This window comes from Gouania willdenowi, chromosome 4 (assembly GCF_900634775.1).
Source record: "Gouania willdenowi chromosome 4, fGouWil2.1, whole genome shotgun sequence".
NCBI lineage: Eukaryota > Metazoa > Chordata > Actinopteri > Blenniiformes > Gobiesocidae > Gouania > Gouania willdenowi.
Genome location: NC_041047.1, coordinates 15672288 through 15698000, shown reverse-complemented (window position 1 = coordinate 15698000; position 25713 = coordinate 15672288). Strand labels below are relative to the sequence as shown.

General features: G+C 37.5%; 2 protein-coding genes across 2 annotated transcripts in view; one reads left to right on the top strand and one right to left on the bottom strand.

Moving 5' to 3' along the window:
* psmd1 (proteasome 26S subunit, non-ATPase 1) overlaps positions 1-25713 on the top strand; it is a 35243-nt gene that overhangs the window by 2446 nt on the left and 7084 nt on the right. The window contains exons 4-19 of the mRNA XM_028443859.1: positions 1337-1506; positions 1691-1899; positions 2176-2319; positions 2553-2773; positions 4601-4661; positions 4750-4878; positions 4998-5086; positions 5182-5260; positions 5351-5524; positions 5614-5725; positions 6022-6218; positions 6583-6678; positions 6842-6906; positions 17136-17250; positions 20906-21022; positions 21639-21741. Of these exons, the coding sequence (XP_028299660.1) occupies positions 1337-1506; positions 1691-1899; positions 2176-2319; positions 2553-2773; positions 4601-4661; positions 4750-4878; positions 4998-5086; positions 5182-5260; positions 5351-5524; positions 5614-5725; positions 6022-6218; positions 6583-6678; positions 6842-6906; positions 17136-17250; positions 20906-21022; positions 21639-21741 (2081 nt within the window). The remainder of the gene's footprint in view (positions 1-1336; positions 1507-1690; positions 1900-2175; positions 2320-2552; positions 2774-4600; positions 4662-4749; positions 4879-4997; positions 5087-5181; positions 5261-5350; positions 5525-5613; positions 5726-6021; positions 6219-6582; positions 6679-6841; positions 6907-17135; positions 17251-20905; positions 21023-21638; positions 21742-25713) is intronic.
* htr2b (5-hydroxytryptamine (serotonin) receptor 2B, G protein-coupled) lies at positions 8377-14708 on the bottom strand. Its single transcript, XM_028443860.1, has 4 exons — positions 14189-14708; positions 13228-13806; positions 11135-11335; positions 8377-10519 (listed from the first exon to the last, which is right to left on the bottom strand). The coding sequence occupies exons 2-4, from the start codon at positions 13487-13489 to the stop codon at positions 9564-9566; spliced, it is 1419 nt and encodes a 472-aa protein (XP_028299661.1). The 5' UTR covers positions 13490-13806; positions 14189-14708; the 3' UTR covers positions 8377-9563.

Sequence of the window (25713 nt, the reverse complement as noted above, 5' to 3'; positions counted from 1 at the left end):
CCTGCTCAGAGTGTGTGAACAACAACTCATCAGTGCTACAGAAGATCCATAGGAAACAGTTGTTCTGTTGTGGATGAGACCAGCGATGCCAGGGATTTTTGAGTCTGAAACATCGTAGGTTCGTGTTAACTATAGCTTCTAATACTTTAGAATATTCTGGCCCCTAGTTGTGAAATAACTGATGCATCCTTACGGTCTGCAGTGATGTCATCAGGATTATTTAAATTGGGTCAATTTAAATTAAGCTGATCAAAACTTAATCAATAAACATGCTCAGATTCAGTAAACCATTGATCCCTGAGGAGAAATTGGGTGACATTAATGCTGCTCTCATACATCTTTATTGGACATATAAATAATTAAAAAGCTGCAGTCAGAATAATCGATGTCTGTACAACTTATATGTACCTTTTAATTGTATCTTACTCATTATTTTAAATAACATTTTTATTTTTGACATTTTTGTTTAATTATGGTTTGCTTTTTTATTTTTTATTAGTATTTATTTTAAAAAGTAATTATTTTCCGAAAAAAATGATTAATATTTCTAAAAACAAAGACGGAATAAAAAAAAAATGAATGCGGAAAACACGTAATTTGAAAAAAAAAAAAAATTAAAACATGATTTGAAAAAAAAAAAATTTAAACGTAATTTGAAAAAAAAAAAATTTAAACGTAACTTGATAAAAAACAAGATGAATTTCATAGGGCCCTAGTAATAGTTAAGGAAGCGGGCTTGTAATCGATAGGTTAATAATTTGAATTGTGAATTTCCCCATTGTGAGATAAAATAAAGTAAAATCTAATCCAACCTGGGCCATCACTGTCCCTTAACTTCAATTACTCGTGTTGTATGTCGCTTTGGATGAAAGCGTCTGCTAAATTAAATTGTTATCTAGGCACATTGCATTTCGTCCACAAACTGCATGTTGCAGTTGTCGAGATGTCCAAACTGTATACTAGCAGCTAAACTGCTTTCCCATTGTTTAAATAAAGCAGCCGACTTTAATGAAGTTTCCCCTTTGGCATGGTATTGATTCCCAGTGGATGCAGATTGGGTTTATTATGATTTGAATGATACCTGTAACGAATTTAGTGTTTTATTTTTTTCAGCACGAAATACAGTGTGTAACACTCTTAATGGAATCCGATACACGTGTTTTGTATGCGACATGTCTAGGACCTTTGATTTTCCATTTTAAACTTGGCCAAATTTGGTGTTGACTGCTTCTTTTTCAAATCACTGTCGCTCTCTGTGGAATTTTGCAATGATGAGATTTTTTCCAGGATTTTTTTCAGCCCCCCCAATAACAATGTAAATTATGTGTCTTTACAGAGAAGTCCTTTATGAGGATGAGAGTTTTCGGAGCAGGTCATTCGCTGCCCTGGTGGCCTCTAAGGTTTTCTACCACCTCGGGGCTTTTGAAGAGTCTCTGAACTATGCCCTTGGTGCTGGAGATCTCTTTAGTGTCACAGATGACTCTGAATATGTGGAGACCATCATTGGTAAGTGATCAAACCAAACAAGGCTGATTATTATTTTTATGGGATGGTTTTTGTTATCAGTGTCTGATTAGCAACATATTTGGAACAAATCAAATGCTTTGGGCTAAAATGCCATGATTGCTACCAATAGTAGAAAGTAATTTACCAAACCATTACAATCTGAGGTCTTTTGTCTTTCATGCAGCCAAGTGTATTGACCATTACACCAAGCTGCGAGTGGAGAATGCTGAGCTCCCGGAGGATGAGGAGAAGAAAAGCATTGACCCTCGTCTTGAGGGCATCGTTAACAAGATGTTCCTGCGTTGCCTGGATGATCACAAGTACAAGCAGGCAATTGGTATCGCCTTGGAGACCAGGCGTCTCGACATGTTTGAGAAGACTATTTTAGAATCAGTAAGTGTTTTGGCTGTCACGTACTGCTGACTTCAGTGTAGTGGAAAATATTCTCGTACCAAATGACTATAAATAAAATTCATGTCCCTGGCAGTGCAAACTTAAAATTTGTAACTATTGAAGTTTTTATTTTGGTGATGCTGACCTATATAATTGAATCATACACAGGCAATAATCATATGACATGCTTATTTGTCATCTTGTTACTGTATACAGCAATGACTTCATTTTTACAATCTTGATGTTCACAAGCTCTCTGTGTGCTTCATTGTGCAGACTGATCTGAGCGGCCTCCTAGCGTACAGCCTGAAGGTGTGCATGTCACTGATGCAGAACAAGAAGTTTCGTAACGAAGTTCTACGTGTGCTTGTGAAACTTTATATGAACTTGGAGAAGCCTGATTTCATCAATGTCTGCCAGGTATAGGGTCAAACACATCTCTGGTATATGTGCAACCAAGTACTGAAAATAATGAGTTTTTAAACTTGACTTATCAGATCATGAAATGCATTTTCCTTCATACTTTATCTAATGGTCAGTGTCATTTATCTAATATATTTATCTTTAGTGTAATTTTGTTTTTCTCTAGAACTTGCACCAGGATACCGAATATGATTTCCTCTCACAAGTCTTGTGTCTCTGTCTTGTTTTAGTGCCTGATATTCCTGGACGACCCTCAGGCTGTGAGTGACATCCTGGAAAAGCTGGTGAAGGAGGACAACCTGCTCATGGCGTATCAGATCTGCTTTGACCTTTACGAGAGCGCCAGCCAGCAGTTCCTCTCCTCTGTCATTCAGAACCTGCATACTGTTGGAACACCCATCCCTGCAGTGCCTGGCTCCACAAATACAGGCACTGTGCCCACACCAGACAGGTAATGTAGTTGCAGATGTGGACAAAACATTTGCAGAAGTTTAGACAGAGCTGTTTAAGATTCAAAGTGTTTATTGCCATGTGCACAGTAAGGAAACATATTTCCCTGTACAATGACATCCTTACTTTGCTGTCCACAAGAGATGGACTAAATGGACTAAAAAAAACTATCCCGATTATTTCTGGTATTTATCACGATAACGATAAACATCACGATAAATAAAAAACTATAAATAAATAAAACAATTCCCAACTTAAAGTGTAAACAGGTTCCTTGCAAACACAAATACATTTGAATACATTAAAAATCAGTGCATGCGGATCACTCTATTAGTGTTATTCTACGAAATTAATTTATTTCCTCACTTAAAATGAAATTATTTTCTAAAAAAAACAAAAAGCACATTAAAAGCACAAATAACTCCATCAGTGTTTTTACTGTTGCTGAATCTTGTTTCATTCATCTTATGAGTTACATAAAGTTATGGTTAATAAATAACTCTCTGATTTAATATATTTAAACCAGATCAAGCTGATGATTTAATCATTCAGTATATTTAGGTGTAATAATCTCAATAGTTAAATTAGTCTCATGGGACCAGCTTTGTCTGTGAACACGTGAAATATACTTAAAAAATACTGCGTTTCACAAGTTTGGACGGATACATAGTGACATTAATATTTTGCTAACATTTATTTCACACATGTGACATGTTTAGCTTTTATCCTTGCATACAAGTGTTACATCTGACCATAAACAAATCTGTGGCTCTCTGTGGTTTTATGACAGTAAGACATCTTCTTTTTATTTGGCCTATTCCTTATATGGAGTGGTTAGCGTTGGCTCTTAGCCCAGTCTGTGTGTCGATGGGTTAGCTCAGCATAGTTAGCTTTAGTTGAGTTTCCAGTTCATAATTGTTGCTACGTGTTCATTTCTGTCCCCATGTTTGTGGAACTTTGGGTGGGCATGACGGAGGAACTTGGATTGGTTCACTTTGTTGGATGGTTATCTGGTCTTAACCAAGTAGCATTCCATGATGTATCGCAGCTTCAGGTAGCCGTGACGAGCACCGCCGTCTGTCGGTGTTAGAGCTTGGGGGCGGGAGGCGTGGTGCACACCGCGGCTGCGGAGCTCCCGTAAACAGCGTTCCGCTACAGAGAATAATAAGTTGACAACATACAGGGGCAGTTTTGGCCTGTGGAACAAGGATTTTATGGGCATTCTTGGCTAAATTGAGGGACAAATGGCCGGTGGCCCTCGCTAATTTCCGATATGGGAATTTATCGTTTATATTGTGGGATGACAAATTCTTACTGTTGAGAATATTTTTCACGATAAAATATCACACATTCCTACTGTCCACACTGGATGCCACAAAGAAAAAAAACAAAAAATTAAACAAAGAAGAAAACAATGAAAAGTATAATATTAATTATAATAATGTAAAATGTGATGAACATATATATGTAAAGTGAAGTAAAGTGTATTGTGCAGTGGGAGAATGAAATAAAGCAAGCAATACAATGATTTTTCAGTCCTATCCTGTGCATGTATGTTGAGAAAAAAAAAATTGTTGTCCATAGTGAGTTCTACATAGTAATGTATTTTTGATAGCAATGACACCTTTAAAAATTATTTAGTTAAAGCCAAAACAATTCTTGTTTGTTTTTCCTTAAATGTACATTTATAAACTTGTATTTACCCATTGCTAATGACTATGTTTCTGCATGCAAAGTATCAAATAACTTGTTAGATATGTCTAATTTAGTGATCTGGAACAGTCAAATTCATGGTCTTTTTCTGGGTGTGTTTTGTGTTTTATTTAAGTGATGCGATGGAGACGGATGATAAGGCTGGAAGCTCGCCTGCGGGCAAACCAAGTGAAACGGTTTGCGTCCTTAATGCTACAGTTTTTTTACCCAGGTGTTTGTTTTCAGTTTAGTTTTAAATTATGTCATTTGTCTCTGGATTTTTAGAAGGAGGAGCCCAAAGACCAAAATGCCAAGATGATTAAGATCCTGAGTGGAGAGATGGCCATTGAACTGCATCTGCAGTTTCTGATCAGAAACAACAACACAGATCTGATGATTCTTAAAAACACAAAGGTGAAGTAGTCTATCTATCATCCACCCTTTATGTTGAAGGAACATTGGTGGCTAGTGCTCTGTATCTGGTGTGGCCTCTCCTTCCTGACCCTTGTTTGTATTTCCTCCTCCTAATCCAGGATGCAGTTCGAAATTCAGTATGTCACACAGCCACGGTTATAGCCAACTCTTTCATGCACACAGGAACCACAAGTGACCAGTTCCTCAGGTAACGCCTCTGAGAGGAAATTAAACTTCTTGCATAGACAACATATTGATATTTTAAAGTTGGGGCTTATGTGACTGTTTGTTTGTTTTGTGCAGAGAAAATTTAGAGTGGCTAGCAAGAGCCACCAATTGGGCAAAATTCACTGCCACAGCAAGTCTGGGAGTCATTCACAAGGTAAATCTTTGCTCTGAGTTGCTGTTGATGTTTGTTTTTATGTATTTTATATCAAATTGTTGTAATGATTTGGAACACAATGTTTTTCAGGGACACGAGAAAGAGGCGCTTCAGTTAATGGCCACATATTTGCCCAAAGACACGTCGCCTGGCTCCGCCTACCAGGAAGGAGGTGGCCTGTACGCTCTGGGTCTTATTCATGCCAACCACGGCGGGGATATTATCGACTACCTGCTCGGTCAACTCAAGAATGCCAGCAATGATGTTTGTTTGATTTTTTTCTTTTGATATTCTGCACATACATGGTAAAGCCAGTTTTCATTCTCTTTGTTTTTTTTGTGTTTTTGTTTCAGATTGTTCGTCATGGTGGTGCCCTTGGCCTGGGTTTGGCTGCATTGGGCACAGCGAGACAGGATGTTTATGACCTGCTCAAGTCAAACCTCTACCAAGATGATGCAGTCACTGGTGTGTATTTTGTCACTTAATGTAACATTTTTTAATGTTAATGAGCGTGTGTGGGGTTTGTTCAAGATGCTTTTCCTGCTCACTATTTTGTAATTTTTGCATATGAAGTATGATTTACTCAAGTGCCCTTGAGCTGGACACTGAACATCAAGTAACTTCTAATTTTTTTACACATTTAATGTGTAAGTGAAGTCCATTTATCTTTTACCCACATCATCTGATTTTTATTCATGTATTTCTTAAAATCTACAAAAATCCAAACCAAGAATTTCTAATCTTCTGTTTTCATCTCCCAGGTGAAGCTGCAGGCCTGGCTTTGGGTCTGGTTATGTTGGGCTCCAAGTCTGCCCAGGCAATCGAGGACATGGTGGGCTATGCACAGGAGACGCAGCATGAGAAGATCCTGCGTGGGCTTGCAGTAGGAATTGCCCTAGTCATGTATGGTCGCATGGAGGAGGCTGATGCCCTCATTGAAAGTCTCTGCAGAGACAAGGTACAAGTAAAAACCACAGACACAAAACATGTTGAGCTGTAATATTCATTATTATATATAACAATAATGTGTTTGCAGTGGATTTAAAACCTGTTTTTGTTCAAAAGAACAGCAGTTAAACAAAGATTGAAAAGGGGATTCCTTACGTGAAATGTATCAGTGTCATGTGCTGCAATTGATCTGTTTTTTTATTTATTTAATTTACCCTGAGGCTGTGCATGTATCACTGGGTACTCTTGGTCTGTATTGCATGCCAGAAGGAGTTCTGTAATCCTTAGTTTTGGGAAGTACTGGCACTGTTGATCATATTGTGTATCCAGACACTTTGTCTTCAGACTCTGTTTTCCCTCACTGTCAATGTTAGGACCCCATCTTGAGGCGTTCTGGTATGTACACTGTGGGAATGGCCTACTGCGGCTCTGGAAACAACAAAGCCATTCGACGTCTTCTGCATGTTGCTGTAAGTATTTGTTTTTGGGCTTCATTACTGCAGTTTAGTAAAAACTGATTCACTATGCCAAAATGCAAAGAGCATAGGATGCTGAAGCGCTAATCATTTTAAAGGATGCAGTGTTTTTTAAAATTGTTTAATTGTTCATTTTAATTTAATTTTCCTTTTTAAGGTCAGTGACGTGAATGATGATGTCAGAAGGGCTGCTGTCGAATCCATTGGTTTCATTTTGTTCAGGTAGGAATTTTTTTGGGGCATTTTGTGTATTAGTGTTGTACATATATAAAAAAAATTTGTCTTCAGAGTTCCAAAGCAATATAGATAAAAAGTTGTGTAGAAAGAAGTTACCGGTACAATTTGTATGTTATGCATTTATGCTAGTGTTAAACTGCTATTGGGAGGAAGCAATCTCATGTTGCATAGTTTACCTGTTTAAGCCTTTTTTTTTTTTTTTCTGGGATAGTCCAGAATATTTTTCCAATATTTTTGATCATGCCCATATTTTAAGAGTCGACAGCTCTGCAATGAAACATCAGCGTGTTGTGAAGCACTCATTGATGCTATAGTTAATGTTGACAAAACACGAGGCAAATGAATGCCCTGCTGTGCCTTGTTCTTGATGTCTGCTCGAAAAGTATCCAACAACCCCCCTTCCCTCTGTTGTAGAAGAGGATAACATGGAATGTAAAAGACCAATGATTAGGCAAAGGAAATTATAGAAATGACATTCCCTCTTCATTTGACCCCTTGCTCCTCTAAACACTGTATGCTGATACACTATATACTAAGGCTGAATGATTAATCACATTTGCGATATTCTCGGGATATCATAAAACACGATTTTCTAATTGCAAAGGCTGCGAATTTTATTTTTTATTGTTTTGGATCAACAAACTACATCCTTACCGGTCCTGTTACCAGTATTTTTAAGGTGACGTTAATCCTCAAGCCTCAGACAAGCATTGATACTACCGTGCTGCCTGTCAGTCCACCGTAAGAACCCACATGCGGAGCTGACTGATGGGAGGGGCTACTGTAGACAGTGCTCGCCTGTTCGCCTCTCTTCATGAGTAGGTATGTCTGTATCTACACATTTGTTATTGTTTTCAGCCAAAAAACTGCACACTACAGTTAAACACATAGCTATTTAAATGGCTATTGTAATTTTGAGTCAGAAAAGTGTGTGCCGCTGCAGATCCAGATGAGTTGTGTGTGTGCGCCGTGCGGGGTTCTCCATGGCTTAGCCTTTAGCCTAGCCGATAGTCCTCCGTGGCAGCCACGCTTCAGCCGTCTGTCTCGAGTAGTGACTAATATCTTACAGCTAAAATGTTGCGTTAATATGGCAAAATGGACCAAATAAAAAAGTTATTTATACGGTATTTTTTACTGTTTTATTTATACATTTATAGTGTTTTATTTACAACTATTTTGTATTTTTCATTTATTTTGTGCCATATTGTTAAAGATTTTCAAAAATAATTGTTTATTATTTTATTATTATTTTATTTTTGTTAGGTATCGATAAAATACTGGATCGATAAGAGTAGTAGTACAGTAGTATACCCATCCCTAATGTTGAAGAGGAAAAGACACAGATTTGTTTGCTTTATTGTTGTAATCTATGCTTTAAAATTTACATTTCATATTTATTTAAAGTTTAAATAAATCTGAAATTGTTTATGAAACAGATTGATTTATTGCTTGTGTTCATTGAAAAATACATGACAATAGTCCCTTGAGAAAAATAATCGCAATATTGAGGAAAAAAATCACAATTAGATTATTTTCCAAAATCGTTCAGCCCTACTATATACCTATTTGTCTAACTGGCACTGATTGCTGGAAAAAGTCTCATTTTTAACTCTAACCCCATCACAAAGGCCCCTTTCTGATTATTTCAGTGATGAAAGGTTACTGGATTAGTAATTACACCAACCTTGTTGTCCTGGTCAACAAAAGTACTTTTGACTTCTCGTTATTTCCCCACACTAAATAATTACTGTGCTTCCTGTTTGGTCATAAAGAGAACAACTCCCAAATAATCTTTAATTATTTTTATTACTCCTCCTTATACTAAATCATTAGAGCTCCTGTTTATTACCAATGACAAAAAGCATGTCCAAGCACATCACTATAAGTCCTTGGAAAGTGCCGAGCCACAGAATCAGTTACAATATTTGTGGATTGTCTGGCCATTCTGCTTTTATGACTTGTGTTTTAAAAACACTGATCTTTGGCCAACTCCAACCAATCCCTTTAGTACACAGTGAAGACATTAATAGAAGGAAAACATGGACGCTTTTCAAATTTGTGTCAGGGCCCCAACACAGAGAGTTTTTATTTACCTCATTGAGATTTCTGTCTGAAATGGATTAAGATTTTGTTCACTGCTGTACATCAAGCTGCAATAAACATGCCCAAGATTTATTCACTATTCCAGCAAAGAACAAGAGGATCTTTATTCCACTGGAGTTTACTGCAGAAGTGATTAGAAGAAAAATATTGTTTATGTGGTTGTTTGATAATTAATAGTCCAAAGCAACAACAATTAATCAACATTTTATTTTATCATATCTAAGTTTAAGGTGTTGTTAATATTTAACATCAGTTTTGTTCAGAATATTCTGGATTTTAGTTGACATGTAGCCTGTCTTGAATAAGTATTAAAGTTTAGCGATAAGTAGTTGAATTTCTCCTTGATTTGCTCCATCCTCCTCACATAAACACAGCATCAGCAATTATGTAGTCATATAGTACATTGTTTTTTAATTTATGATGTCATGCATCAAATTTGAAGTGACCCAATCTCTCTTTCATCTTCAGTGAAGGATAATTTTTGCACCACATCTCAAATTGACTTCAAGTATTTATTTTACTTGGATTTATTGGCTTATCTATACACAGCTGACATGCTCGATACATTTACCATGATTGTTTTCACTCAGAAGCAGTGTATCGAACACAACAGCACCGCCTGACTTTGTAGCCGTCTGTTGACACCTCAGTGGACTCCGGTTTGTCACCGCTTCAATGCCATTCTTCATTTCCCGCTTCATGAACAGTTTTGAGTTCTCAGTCATGGAGGATTTGAATGAGATTCTCGTAAGAGTCCAATCTGCTCCTGACATCTGGTGTCTATGTGGCCTGTGACTCGTGCAGGTTTTGTATTTACAGGTGATGTAACGTGTGAAGGACTCCCGAAAAGTTTTGTTGAACAATGTGTAGACCAGTGGGTTGATACCCGATGAAACGTAGCCCACCCAAACAAAAATCTCCATGAGTTGGGAAATTACATCAGCGTCACACCTGGAGCAAAGCACGGAGGTAATATTTGTAATGAAGAAAGGGCACCACATAATGACGAACAAAAGGAAGACGATGCCGAGGACTTTTGATGCGCGCTGTTCATTGCTCAAAGTCTGCATCGATCTCTTACCCATTGTTGACATTCTCCGGAAAGTCATGTCATTCCCTGTGGGAGAATTCCTTAGGCCTGCATTGAGTTTTTCCTGCATTCTAAGAAGTCTGCAATCCAGCATTTTGTTTTGCTCTGTTTGAGGGGAGGTCATCACCTGTTCCTTTCTAAAGACAGTTGAGACGGTCGGGTAGCCAAATCTCTGAGTCACCTTGGACCTGAGGAGATAGACTTTTTTGCGTAAAATCTGAACAGTGAGTAAGTAGATGACCATCATAATGGTCAAAGGGACGAAAAATGCTGCCAAGGATCCAAACATGATGAACTCATAGAAGGTGTCAGTTTTCAGCAAGCAATTGTGGTTACTGTTGAAGGTGATGTTGTTTGGAAGATGGTAGTTCTGCAGGCCTTTTATTGGAATTGGGATTGCGATACCTGGGGTAAGAAAACAAATGCACAAGTATCTGTAGTTCAATACTTTTAGTCATCTTGCTTGTGTTGCCACATTTCTTTTCACATAAGCAAGTAATATCAATGTCAGTCAAAGTTGGGTCAATGATGTTGCATGGTAAGATTTTTGAAACACTTCTCTCAGAACTTGCGGGACCTGTTTCTGAATTTCTGTTTGTTTGCTTAATACTCAATTACATGTTTAGAGATATAGAAAAAAAATACAAATGTGCAAGCCACATTATTCCACTTTGAAATCAATTACCACTCTAACATTAACACTGCTTGGAGGTTTATAGTAGACATGGCATGAGTGGCAGCCATAAGGAAACTTTCTATTGAAGATTAAACAAAACAAATCAGTCCACTCAATTTGCCCTCCGTGGCTTACATTAAGCCATCTTGTTCCCATCTATTTTGTACTTGGTTGCTGTTTATATAATCTTCCCTTTTATTGCACTCTGAAAATATTTCAGACTCCTTTAACCAAGGTCTGCTTTGGCTCATGTTTGTTTTTTTCTCAGACAAACAAGTTAAGATTGCTCTAATAATTGAAATCAGCTCAAACAAGATTTTAGAAATGAACCAGACTATACTTACAAATTGATATGAGCCACACCAGTGCAATCTTGACCATAGCTTTGGCCCTGGACTTGTACTGACTGTGTTGGATTGGCCTCTTGATGGCGATGTAGCGATCCAGTGAAATTGCACAGAGATGCATGATGGAAGCAGTAGAAAACAGCACATCCAGGAAGAGCCAAATTGGACAGAGGAACTCCGGAAGAGGCCATCCTGAGTCTAACAAGAACAGAAAAAGGGAAGTGGATTATGATCATAGACATTTAGCATCCACATTACTTGCTTGTGGCAGCATCTTGACAATTATTAGTAACTTGATGCACTTGTGTTTGAAGAAAATTTATTTTTTTTAAAGCCAGATTGACCCACAAGGGTAAAAGATTGATGTTAATTTGTCTGAGTGCGGAACAGCTTTACTGGAAAAAGGGTTTATTGATTGTTTGTAAAGTGGGATGTTGATACTGTGGAGACTTGGTGCTATTGTTTTAGTGTGCACTGTATGAAATTAGTCCAGAGCAGTTTCTGGCTTATGTTATTGTCACTAATTAGCTTTAGGAAATATAATTTTCTTTTTAATGTACTGGTGTGCGTTTGCTTGGACCTTTGCTATATTACATTTAAAGAACATTTAGTCACAGTTTTGACTGGATTTAATTTTGGGGAGGTTTATTGGTTTATTCACTCTTGCATTTAATCTGCTGTCTGTTCAGTCACATGTCAATTGAAATAAATGGTACACTCCACATAGTCTGACGAGAAAATAGACAATGTTTTTTACTTGGTTGTAATAGATAAAAATACCTAAATTATTTTAGGGCTTTTTGAAAATATTTTTAGACTAACATTTTTTCCCCTTGTAAACCTATGTGGCATATACAATTATCAGTTTAGGAAAACTTTGGTTAATTTTTTCACAAAATGTTCTAATAACAAGAGTTAAATTAATTTTAAAATCATTTTGCAAAAGACAATAAAATAATCTGTTAAAGTATAGTAAAAAAGAAAACCTTTGTACGTCTAAATTTTACAGTTATGTTAAGGGGGAATGTTGTTTTGTTGTTGTTTATTAGTACCGCAATCTCATAATGTTGGGGCTGAATTTACTTTTATATCTTTGGTAATGCAGCATTAGTCAGGATGAGACTTAATATATGTTGACTGTTTTTAGACACTATAGGCAATAAACAATCCGTGGGGAATTTATTTTAGAATGTGGAAGAGAAATAGGAAGTATAAAAGCCAGCCCGTTCACCACCTTTAATATTTTCTGTAATACTATTATTGGATTAGAAATAAGAGCTCTGCCTCACCTAACATTTACTGAAATACTAATATCTTCATTGTGATGAGATTTTTATATCCTGTAAAAACATTGTGTATACTTAATCCTTTAGAATAATTCTGTGAGTAGTTCCCTGATGTCATGATAACAATCTTAGTCCTCTCTGCATCATTATTTTTTATGCAAGACTTGTTTTTTGCAAGATTTTCTTTGATGCATTACTGTACTAACACTTCTTAGTCATGTAATACATCACATGGTCTTTATGTACACACTGAATGTGTCTGTTTATGTCCCTATGACCTCCCCATGCTCATCCAGTACTCTGATCTTTATCTGTCTGAGAGCCATTCATCAACTATCTTGGTCAAATCGCATGGTGCATATACATTCAGGAGGGGGATAAAGAAAATTTCCAGTTGTTTTTGTTTTGATTGTTTTGTTAAGAATTAAATGTTATATTTGGTGATTTGTGTACAGGGGAGTTTAATTTGTTTAAAGGTGATCAAGAAAAAACCTTTTGAAGGTTAATGTTTTCTTTATATTTGACCCGTTAGTCCAATATGTTTGTTCTCAATCTTTTGCCTTCTTACACTTTTGTTAGTGTGGCTTGAAATGCAAAGGCATTTACTTGATGATTTATGACTGTTGTCACTTTCCACCACCTGCCTTAAAAGAAATGATGACTTCATTTTTTTCTTTACATCAAAACATAATAATGAAAATGTTCATATTCTGATGTAGATTCATTTTAATTCCCTCAGTGTAATTTCAAAACATTCTGTCAATGTCCATTCATTCTTTCTCTTAAATGTTTCTTTAAACTTACTGTAAAGAACTGTGACGAGTGCAATAGGCATTACTAGAAGTCCCACAAGCAGATCAGCTACAGCAAGAGACATCAAAAAGTAGTTGGTGGCATTTTGCAGCTTTTTTTCCAGCGACACGGCGAGAATGACAAGAATGTTTCCCCCAATAGTGGGGATGATGACCATGACAATAAGCAGGGCAGCCCATTTCAGCTGAGTCTCGGGCACCACTCCTGCATGTGACCCGTTAGCTTCGAGCTGTGCCACAGCCAGTTGAGACATATTTGATCCGGGGTATGATGGGTCGGAGCGTGTGTCGGGGCTCTGATCTCTCTGCTGTTAGATTCTTAGTCAGCATGGTCACTGGGTCCCACTGTCAAGGGTATTTGATATGGCTGGAGTTCATCACACAGGGTGCTTCATTGCAATCCAAAAAGTGCAGGCAAGAAACGTTGAAAGGTTTAATGCTCGAAGACGATATGAAAATATAACATCCAGTTTAGTAAACTCCAGTGCCGGCCGTAATCACGCCACAGTGATCTGTTTGTAGGGATCTTCACTGTTCCAGACATTTGATGATCTGTCAGCCTCTGAAATCACTTAAAAGGAACAATAGAACCAATTTAATGTTGTATATTTGATTTGCCTTCAGAATTTATCAATAGCAAGACGTTTATGGAAACAAATTAAGTACCAGTAGGTCTCTTCTGTGACGCCACCTATTGTTTCCACTCTGTGGCAAATAAGTTTGCCAATTTGGAAACACAGTAAATATGAACTATTTCATTGTATGTCATTCAAAAGAAAACCAAGGTTGTACTTATCATTATAATAAATACAAACATGTCTCAAAAGCCCACAAAATGTAAAGCTTAAAAGTCTTGGTTTACAAGTTTAAGATACAAACTAAAGATTTACAAAAAAGCAGGTCTAAAATTGTTTTTTAGACTGTTCTAATAAGAATTTAGTGAAGCTTCTTACCTTCTCTCCAGGATTATGCCATTTTTGCTTTTTCTCATTGAGGTTTTTCCAGCTCGATGTGCTTTATCTCTCATAGATGCCGCTTACGTTGAAGTAAAATACAGTATTTTTAAAAGTCTAATGTCTGCTCTTTATACTTTTGCCCTCCTGACATATGAACGTGACAAGAAGTGTCCTCCCTTAGCACCAAAACCTAAATCTATCCAAGTATTAAGCTGTCCGTGATGTGGAATTTTCTTCACTCCCCCTTTTGGACGCACTCCCAGTTCTGCTCTGCATCACCTACCGCGATCACAGGTTTAAAACTTTCAGATGTTGTGGCCCCTCTATCCCATTCTTGCTCACTGCCTTATGTCCACAGCCTGTAGTCAGCTCAGGCTTTGCTTCCTTCGCTGCCTTGCTTTGCCACCTCCCCCCTCCTTGCACATGAATCTGACTCCACATTAAACAGATGAACGTCTTAAGGCCAGCAAGAAGCCAGCAGCTCCAGGCGATAATTTCTTTTAAAACAGCTGTCCCACTGTTTAAATTTTGTAACTTTAGGTTAATCCATTCATTGAAAGTGAGCTGTAATGGGGAAGTGGCATTGATTTGATTAATATATTTCTTAGACCTCATATCTTTTCTTTTTTGTCAAGCCAAAAGAGGAATTTGATCCTGCTTTCTCATTTTTTTAATTTTTTTTACTCTTTCACTAAACCTGGCTTTCCTCTTGATTTGTCCTTCGATTTATTGCAAGTCATAGAATATCCAACAAACAACTGGGTAGTGAAAAATTAGTTTTGAAGTGTGCACTTCAGAACTAAATGCTTGGAATTCAGACTATAGATATCCCCACTTAGATCATAGTTTGAGCTTCACAGAAGTAAATACTTCTGAATCGAAAACATGCTCTTTAATTCACCTGGTGCTCATTAATCCAAAGAGGCAGCAGGGGGATTGTTCGAACTGCGCTTGCTTATCACTTTTGCCTGTGTAAAATTTAGAATCATCACTTTCAAGAGTAGGATTAGGATAAACCCTAGTGTCAGAGGATTTTAGTCAGGAACGTCAATGATAGGTTGTGATACTGAAAATGTCAATGCCTGCTAATCAAGTACTTCTCATTTTCTTCAAAGTATTTTTACATTTTTTAACAACAAGAAAACCTCTAGTTATGTAATAACTTTTCTCTATGTTGAGCCCCATGCACACTTTTCATACCCAAACTTTTAGGATATGATTAATTGGGGCATTACTGTTTAAACTTTATATTGTCACATTTATCAAACCAATGACATTTTTTTTGCCTGAGAATAACATAAGACATATAAAATGTTACTTTATTTAGTGCTTGTGATAATAAAGACAAAAACATGCCTTTTTGAGAAATATTATTCTTAAGGGAAGCATAAAAGTAAAATACAGTTTAAAAAAAAAATTGATGAGTACTGTTTGAAAAGATAAATATTTGTATCTTTTTTTGGTTAAAGCGTATCTGCCAAAAAGTACCACACAAGTCAGACTGACAGGGTCAGGATTCTCTTCAATGTTGTCATACTACTTTTGAATTTAATATGAGCTGTAGGAACAGAGGTTCCTCAATAAGTTACTTTTGGTTAATCAGATTGTTAATGAATTAATTTGAATGTTTCTTTTAGAGGCTGCACAGATTGAACATAGTCCAGGTGGCGTCAGGTTGTATATTGGTTGATGCTTTTACAAAACAGGAAGCAGAGTAATAAGATCTTGTCCAGTAAAAGGTAATACATCTCTGTCAGACCTCATGTGGCATTTATTAAAGATCTATCTGCAAATGTAACTGGCGCATTCTCAATGATATACTGTATGTTTGCAGTTTTCTTACCATACTGCAACGTGTCAAACCAGCATTTAACTAATCAACTGTGCACCTCATCAAAAAATGCATTCATTTTTGGTATATGTCTAAATTGGCATAAAATAGTGTTCCAATTCAAGTCAATGCCTATTATCAAAATCCCAAAAATGTTGTTACAAAGATATTGAGGTTTGATTGTATTCACATTGTGTGAACAGTTGGACATGTTACTTACCCCTGTGGTATTCCATCTACCATTGTTGGTACCAGATCCTCGATATTACTTACCCTTGTAGTATTCCCATCCCATTCCCATTGATGGTATTTACAAATCATTGTTGCCTGTGGTAATATATGTATAATATGAGTCAGTATGTTTGTGTGGTTTTGCACATGTGCAACTATTATACTGTTTATTAAAGAGGTATTTTTGAGAAAATTGAATAGGAACCAGCTATTTTGTTTATATTCATTATTTGCTTGATTGGGGTGGGGAGAAGTTTTACTTCTCACCACTTCATTTCAAGCGATAGTATAATTGATTCCTATTGTGCAGCATAAACTTTTGTTTTGTTCTTGGCACACTTTTCACTTGAAATAAAAAAAAATGAAAAAAAAAGAACCAAAAAAAGCCAATATGCAAATCATTGAATCTTTGCACCCTTAACACCTTTGAATATCAACCTCCCTGTTGTTTACATGCTTTTAGCAAAAAAAAAAACCTTTTTTAATCTGATAATTCTTCAAAGAAGTATTTAATAACCAATGTAAATGTGTTTCTTTTGTTAAGTATTTGTAGATTTTAATTTGTGTTTATTTGTTATGAAGAAATATACTTGACATGATATTTTCCTTCATTTGCATCATGATACACAATATTAGGTTTGCAGAATTTATACCCTCTTCTCTTCATCACATTACTTATGGTGTATTCTTAACTATAAAATACCAAGTAATCGTTTTCATTGGATTCGTTAATATTTATTTGTTCCATGTTCTGTGTTCATCAAGAAGGCTGAAAGAAATGGAACGACAGAGGCAGTTTTTACAACATAATCCCCATTACTATCAATGTGTAATTGATCAACTGCCTTTTATTGACTCAATCTTTTCTGTGTCCCTGTTCAGGACTCCTGAGCAGTGTCCCAGTGTGGTTTCCCTTCTGTCTGAGAGCTATAACCCTCACGTGCGTTGTGGGGCTGCCATGGCTCTGGGCATCTGCTGTGCTGGGACAGGTAACAAGGTGAGTACCTTATTCTTAACCCTCAAAATAGTCAACTACTGCTTTCACCCAAAAAAACTTAAAGGGGACATATCATGCTAAATCCACTTTTTTAGCCCTTAAATGCATTTTGTTGTATATTTAGAGTGTTTAGAAGTACAGAAAAAATCAAATTAGTCTCTTCAGGTGCTCCGTAGATATCTTTATATTCTGTTTTGGTCATATTTTTCAATCTGTTTCGATTTTTCTATTCTCTATTGTGTTTTTTGAATTATTACGTCACAGTATTTGCAGCGGAACTGCCAAATTAAGACATCGACTCCAGGCCCAACACTTCGAGCAATCTGCCATTTTTATTTCTCGCTGTGATTTTGTAGTCCACGCTCAAGGATGCCGAAGTTACGAGAGGACAAGTCAAAATGTTCAGTTGCTGGATGTAGTAACCCACACTCTTCATTACACCGTTTCCCAGCATCAGAACCTTTTCGAAGTGCTTGGTTGAGTTTTATTTTTTACAGAAATGTACCCACATCTGTGGGTAAGGTCATTTTTGTGTGCGCGAAGCACTTCAAGGATGACTGTTTCAGCAACCTCCGCCAGTACAAAGAAGGATTTGCTGAAAGACTTTGTCTGATTGAGGGGTCAATTCCTTCTATCTTTGGAGACAACGAACAGAGCACTTCGGTAAGCTGTAAATAACGCTAAAAAGTGTGTTAAGACGTGCCTGTCATTGTTTTGTTAGCATTAGCAGTTGCTTAGCAGGTGCACCGTCTTCAGACTTCATATGTTTGCGTTGTGTGCTCGTTTTAGATCCTTGATGATATGCCCTACGTGATTTAATTTAAGTCTAAAGTATTCTTTAGTCATTTCATTTTGCCGTTTTTGCCTCCGAAAAGACTCTATTAAAATGCATTTCGTGACGTTAGCTTGGCGCTAGCATGAGCTCGGTGCTTGTGTTAGCTCACTTGTTAGGGTTCTGCAGGTTCATCGTCTTCATTTTCATCTCGCTCCGCCGGGTCAGACTCTAGCTCGAACATGTAAGGCTGGATGGACAAGTCTTCTGTTGTTGACATTTAAAGAGGCCGCACCAAAACGAGTTGCTCTCAGAAGCACATCAGAAAAGGGGTAGAAAAGGGGCCTGTGGAGCTATAATAATGAGGAATTCAGACCCAAGCATTGCAGTTCCGCTTTATATAGACCACAACTGTATGATTTATATCTAAAAAGGAAGGATTTAAAACCATGATATGTCTCCTTTAAGTATTTAACAATATTACAATGAAACTGGCAAAACACATGTCAAATATTTAAACAGCTGATGTGATACAAACATGATAAAACCTTGCAGAGAAGAATATTTTTCTCTTTAGATTGTAGGTGTTCTATTATCACATTTGTGAATCATATTTTCATGAATTTTTGCACAAATTTTTCTTGATATAGAGGTCATATTTTCCTCTGAAACTTTCATCAAGGCAAAAGCATGAGCATCATTTTTGAACTATTACGGCATCAGCTTTGCTGCCCTCATTACAGGTGCTTTCCACTCCTGCTGGTGTAACACTTGCGTCACTGATGCAAAGATTATCAGTGATACATGGGTTTTTCTCACATTGGCCAGTGGAGGGCTACTCAGTAGTGGGTGTGTTCAGGTTGATTTTTCTAATTTTTCTTCAGTGGTTACTGGCCATCAAGTTGATGTGATCACTCATTAGCGATTTCTAATGGAATGAATGTGATTACGCTTCTTAGAACTAAGCCGTCACTAGACAAGGATTAAACTACCAGACTCAGTGTTTCTGTTCATAGTTTTTTACAATAATTCAGATTCTGTATTCAGTAGCTTCCATTTCAGTGATATTTAATTCATCACTGTCCAGTTCAGGGAAACTCAGAAATGTATAAAAGTGATTCCACGTAAGCACCTAAATTTAATTTATAACTAAAAAGAGAAAGACGAAGGTCTGGTTACTGCCAGTTTTTCCACTGGATAATCATGTGGTTCTATCTGCATATTCATGACTGTCTGCAGCCTGAACCAAGGAGCACCAAAGGGACGGTTGGCTGCAGTTTTTATTTTTTTTCCAGTGGAAGGCACTGAGCTCCGGAGGGCCCTTAAAGAGAGTAATGATGTGTCAAGACAACTGGGTCACCTATTTGGAAGGAGTGTATATCATTGCCATCATTTCTATCCGGAGGTTTGGATAATATTGTGAGACCAATGTTCCTAATCAACAGTTGGAGCACATTTTCTGTTTATACAGACTTTGTGCCACAACAGTATTATTGCAAAACAGTTCCCGTTGTTTAGTGAACTACATGGAAACATTGCTCACCCAAAACTGTGTGTGGTGATATAATGTAAACATGAAGCACTCGCTAGAAATGTTTCATTGTTTGAAATGGTTTTATACCGTTTTATAGAAGTGTATTAAAATTACATTATGTGGCAGGATCGCGTGTTCCTCAGTCATCCATTTATTTACACAAGCCTCCTGCCTGTTTTTATTGTGCTGAATGGTATGTAATGAGAGGGCATGAATGTAAAAGAGAAGCCCAGTGCTACAAATGGATCACTGGGATCTTAAGCAGCCAACGAGCTCTGCTGATTATGTCTGACAGTAAATACCCTCAATTAACCCCCCGACTCCATCATGGACAGGATGTGGTCATCTAGTGTTGGCTTTACACTCTGTCTGATCATCTGTGCACACCGCTGTGTCAGCCAGCCATGCCCACAGCGCTGATGAAACATGGTTTATTTGACCTCCACTGTCATCATCTTAGTTTGTTTCTCTTTGCTGAGTTGGGCTGACGCCTCCTCCTTTGCCTGGTCGTGTCAGTTACAGCCATTAGTGTTCAGGGCTTAAAAAAAAAAGTAACCGTGATTGACTGGCTGAGGGCTGGAAAAAAGAAGAGGTGATTGTACCTCACTCCATCACTCCCATTGATGAAGAGAGAAGACTATTGGTTACTGTGTTGTCAAGACCAACCAGATATGGATGACACTAATTTTATTCATTTGTGAGGACCTGTTCCATCTGTTGTTCATCACTTTTGCCTTATTTAAATATACAGCAGCAGCAGTGCTCGAGAATAATCCTGGAAACCACAAATGGGAAAAAAGGTGGTGTCAAGAGGAAGGCAGGATAGAAATTAAAACCAGTTAAAAGTAGGTTCACCTTGTGCAACTAGTTCTCAGAAAGAAAAAAAAATCAAATAAAACAAAGCATGCAAATATTTGGGCATGCCTCTAAAGCAAGAGGTTCAAGAACGGCCAAATGAATGTGATCGTGTAACATAGCTTTGCTCTGACTTTCACAAATGCATGACCTATATCTGTTTAGTTCCTGGTAGAGTTGCAACTGAAAAAGTTGTCTTGATCAATGGAGCACAGCTGCCCAGTGATGATTTTTAGTTGGTCATCTTTGTTTTGTACTGTTAATTGACAGATGGGGCCTTCTTGCTTTAAAGATAAATATGAAATGAACACAACATTATCAGTGATGATGCAACATTTTTCTTAAGAATTGTCAAAAAAAAAAAATAAGGAAGCAAATCATTCGTAATCTGCTTAGGTTGTAGAGTTTAATAAAAAGTAATGTTCTCGTGTACATGCTTTTGTATTCTGTGAAGCTGTTTTGCCGACTTGTCTGTTTCCTTTTTTTCCTCGCAGGAGGCCATTAACCTGCTGGAGCCCATGACCAACGACCCAGTGAATTACGTGAGACAAGGAGCCCTCATTGCATCCGCACTCATCATGATCCAACAGACTGAAGTCACATGTCCAAAGGCAAGTGCATGACACTGTCCTCATGGCCAGCTGCTTCGATGAGGGATATCATTTGTACTTTGCTGTAAAACCTGAGAGAATTCACTTCTGAATGTGAACTCCAGTATTTACAAATGTACACAATGCCTTAGTGTCTGCAAGTTATCTGAAACGCAGTTTAATGACTAGTACAAATGAAGCTTAATTCCTTAAAGTAAACAGCCTAAAAGAAACACAAGTAGATTTGACTGAAAGCAGAAGAAGTTAGAAACATGAAGAAGAAATCAATTCATCACAAAAGAATGAAGTGTGACCTGTAAATGCACTCAACAATAGAGCGCCTCACGCTTTCTTCTGAACTGTAAGGAACTGCCAGACCCTTTTTTGTACATTTCCTATGTGGGTAGCTACAGTGATGTTCGTGAAGTCCAGCTGTGCTGCAGAGGTTAGACAGCATTCTGTGCTAGTTAGCATTGTTAGCTTCAATAATGAGGAACTGCTGACCTTAGCACAGGTTACCCCTGTTTACACTTTTATTCAAAGTGTCTTCAACATTTTTGTGCAGACCGTGTATTAAACATAGACCGTCAAACATGCTGCTCTCTAATACTGTTTTAAATGTTTGTTGAATTTTTAGGTGAATCAGTTCCGGCAGCTTTATTCGAAAGTGATCAATGACAAACATGATGACGTGATGGCAAAGTTTGGAGCCATCCTGGCCCAAGGAATCCTTGATGCAGGTGAGTCCAAACAGACAAGCTGTAATGTTCACATCTTTCAGTCTTTCACATGGTAAGACTTTAAACCTACTTTAAGCGCTCCTTTACGCTGTTTTACAACTCAGGTGCGACAAAGCTGCATACGTCTTAGCTATGCTTAGCAGACCAGGTGAACATCTCCAACAGTATTTTGAGTGTGATGAGTGTGTGTGAGTGTGTTTTATTGGTGTTCCTTTAAGCTCATGCAAACACAGAGAAACCCTCTTTGACTGACCACCCGTATGTTGATTCTCTGGAAGTGATCATGGTAAGGTGCATTAGCGCGTGGAGCTCCTTCCTCAGCTCTGCTCTCTGCCATATGGCCCGTTGGCCTCTTTGGGTGATTACTGTTTTTCTGATGGTCTCTGTGTTTGTGTGTCTGCACAAGTGTTTGTGGACACAAGCAAGCAGCCTGGCCTTGTGAATGTGTGAGGTCTGCGAGAGCTGCACATCATCACATGAAAAGCTATACCCTCTCATGTACTTATATTCATATATGTGCCGAAAACTTCAGCATCAGTCAGAGCAGAAACCTGTTTTCTCACTAGCTTACAACCCTGTGTGCGTGGCCAGAAAGAAACCAGCTCTGTTTACACACAGCTGTCTAAATACACCATCAGGTGTTGTAGCTTACACAAAAGGAAGCCTTTTTTAAGTATTGGCTTCATGTCATGACTCATGACACAATGTCAGCTATTGTGAATCTTGAAGGACTTGCATGCATGTACCGTAGCATTGCCTTTTGATTAGCTCCAGCCTTCTGTTTTTTTGTTGATTTATTGTGAGCTGATTGAGCATTTTGATGTCAGACAGAACTCCCATCATGAGCCAAAGAAACTACAAAAAACCAAGTCATCAAACTACAGTCACATGTTCCAGGGTCCCCACTGTCATGAAATTCCTAGAAGAGTTATAGTTAACTGTTTTGAAGAAATTTTGGAAATATAACCTATTTTATTTTAATGTTTAAAATATATTGACCCCAAAGATGTTAAGCGTTATTTCAAATTGAAAGTACTGCATACTGTCAGCATCATTGTGCGGGAATGATCTCACAAATTCACGCAAATTCACTCTCCTGGTAAGTTTGTACACTGCTGAGACGAGCCTGGGAGCGTCAGTATATCAAGCTTTTAGAAATGCCTGAAAAATGTGCATTCAATGCAACGTGGCTGCAAATAAGTAATTTGGGCCTTAAATATGTCATTGTGTGGATTGGTACAATATTACACATTTCCATGCTGTTTTTCCACCAGAAAACGTATGACTGAAGGTGTATAAAGTTTGTGAACTGTAAGAATACAGCACGCTGCTTGTTGTGGTTGGACTAGTGATCATAATACCCTGTGACCTAGAGAAATGTGGTTAATAGGGCATTTCAGATTATTATAACTACATTGAAATGTAAAAATGCACCAAGACTGGATTAGCTATTAATGTTTTAGTTCAACTGCTCCTCAGGGATGGGTTAAATGCAGAGGACAAATTCCATGTAACAACATTACATGGCCAATTAAAGGCGAAAGCCCCGATTTAATCTTTAATCTTTAACTGGTCATTTCCCCTTGTGACGTTTCACATCGGAAGCTCTCATCAAGTGGCTGCACGGGTTTTCATGCAAAACTTTAAAGTGGTTAAAGTTAAAGGTTTCACAAATGATGTTTTAAGATCACATCTTGCATTTTAATGGTTAATAGGCTGTAGAAAATGTGTCGCAGGGTGGCTTGCATTGATGCTAACTGACCTATTGAGCATAATCTCGTGTGACATATAACATGTTTTCGGTTCGTATATCATGTTTTAGGGATTTTTTCCACAAAAAAATTGTGATGAGGAGCTAGAAAAGTGTTGCTAAAGGACATTAGTGACATAATACTGTTTGATGCTTTAATCTCCAATGCCTTTATGACCTTTGTTGCACTGTTCTTTTAACAGAAATCCAGATACGTTTATTTAATTTCATTAATTCCTTTAAAGGAAGCCTACACTCTGAATAGTGGCCTACCTAAGTTCAACTTTATTTCTGATCATTTACTTCTTGAAATTGTGTGTCTGACTTCATTAAACACATTTTTTAGCTGTTCAATGTTATTGCTTTTTTAACATTTGGGATTAGTGTGTAAGGAAGGGTAGGGAGGCAGGCTTAAAATCAGAGGGACACCTGTTCCAATCCAACCTTCGCTATTGCTATTGGACATTAAGCAAGTCCCTTAACCTTTGTGTTGTGCATTGCTTTGGATGTCTGCTAATTGAAATTGTAATCCTGTAATTTAACATGAGTTAGTTGTTGCTTAATGTTACATTCAATAGCTGATGCATCGTTATTTAAAAAAAATTGCAAAATGGGTGTCAAAGGCAGTTGTGCCATTGTGTTATGGTATATGATGGATAAGTGATGGACACAACTTGCATGCCTACTAACCAATGTGGCACACTCGCAGAGCTCTGTTACACTAATACTCTGGAAAGGCACAATAATTTTTGCTCTCTAATGTAGGGCCCTATAAAATCTGTTTTATTTTTCTTTTCAAATTCCGTGTTTTTCACTTAAAATTTTTTTTAAATTCCTTATTTTTTCAGAAAATATTAGTTTTTAACTCCTGTGAGGAAACAAAATCCAGTAAATACTAATAAATTAACAAAAAAGTTGTAGTGACAATGATTATTCTGACTGCTCCTTTTCATTTTTATTTATATGCCATATAAAGATGTATGAGGGCAGCATTAATGTCACCCAATTTCCCCTCAGGGATCAATGGTTTACTGAATCTGTAAAGGTTTATTGATTAAGTTTTGATCAACTTAATTTAAATTAACTTAATTTAAATTATTCTGATGACATCATTCCAGACCGTAATGATTACACAAAAATAAATGGACGCAAGGATGCATCAGTTATTTCACCACTAGGGACCAGAATATTTTACAGTATCATTAGTTATCATCAAACGACAATGTTTCAGACTCTACAATCCGTGGCATCGGTGGTCTCGTCTACGACGACAGAACAATTTTATCCACAGATCTTCTTTAGCACTGATGACACACTCTGAGCAGGTGAAGCTGATTAAAGCTGATTTTCATGGAACGCCTCAGGGCTTGACGAGAAACGGACAGAGTATTACAGACACAGTCAAATTAAATGGGAACTGGTGGCTCCGTATTGAGGAGTGAGTGAGTTGCACAGTTTTTTGGCAGTTTAGACTGTGTTTGAAGCGGCCAGGATGGGATAGGCGAGGGCAATGCACCTAATGAGCGCTTCCCGGAAACATTTGCCCATAAAAAATGTTCCTTGCCTCACAGTGACGGCGTTTCATGCCGGTTCTGTCCATTTCCACGTTTTAACTGTTTTCATTGGTTGATTCCGTGATTCTGTTTGCGATTCCGTTAAAGTGGATTTTATAAGGCCCTACGAATGTTCTTGAATAGATCTTAGCAGTTCAGAACTAAGTCATAAGAATTTGGTGAAATATTTTGGAAAAGTTTTGAAAAATCATTGTGAAAATAGTGTGGGAACCTTGATGTTCAGCTCTCTATCCTGCCCTGCACATGACGATTCCAGATATTAGTTCTGTGCAGGCAACAGGTCACACATTAAACCTACAAGAGTTATGGAGATGAATTTGAGTTGCAATGAGGTTTTCCTTAGGTTTTACTTGTCTGCTGATAGTCACTAGAGGATGGAGTGACTCTCTTGAATCAAAAGATGAACACTGATTTTTTTTTTTTTTGTTGTTGTTGTTGCAGTAGTTACATGATTTGTGAAGCCACCAGTTGCCTTCAACAGCGACACACTGAAATGAAAAAAGTGAGATGGAAAACATTTTAATGTGAGGAAAAATGCATTTACTAAATCTCTTCAGAATTCAAGAGGCAAAGCAGGGATTTGACCTCATAAGTCATGTTGACCAGCGTGTGCAGGCTGTGGAGGCCACTAAGGATCACAGTGTGGGT

What these genes read in the sequence shown, in the direction of transcription:
- htr2b (XM_028443860.1), bottom strand. Translation starts at nt 13,489, where the DNA reads ATGTCTCAACTGGCTGTGGCACAGCTCGAAGCTAACGGGTCACATGCA. An exon ending in ACTCGTCACAGTTCTTTACA is followed by an intron (nt 11,336 to 13,227) that starts GTAAGTTTAAAG and finishes TGTTCTTGTTAG; the next exon opens with ACTCAGGATGGCCTCTTCCG. An exon ending in GGTGTGGCTCATATCAATTT is followed by an intron (nt 10,520 to 11,134) that starts GTAAGTATAGTC and finishes TTCTTACCCCAG; the next exon opens with GTATCGCAATCCCAATTCCA.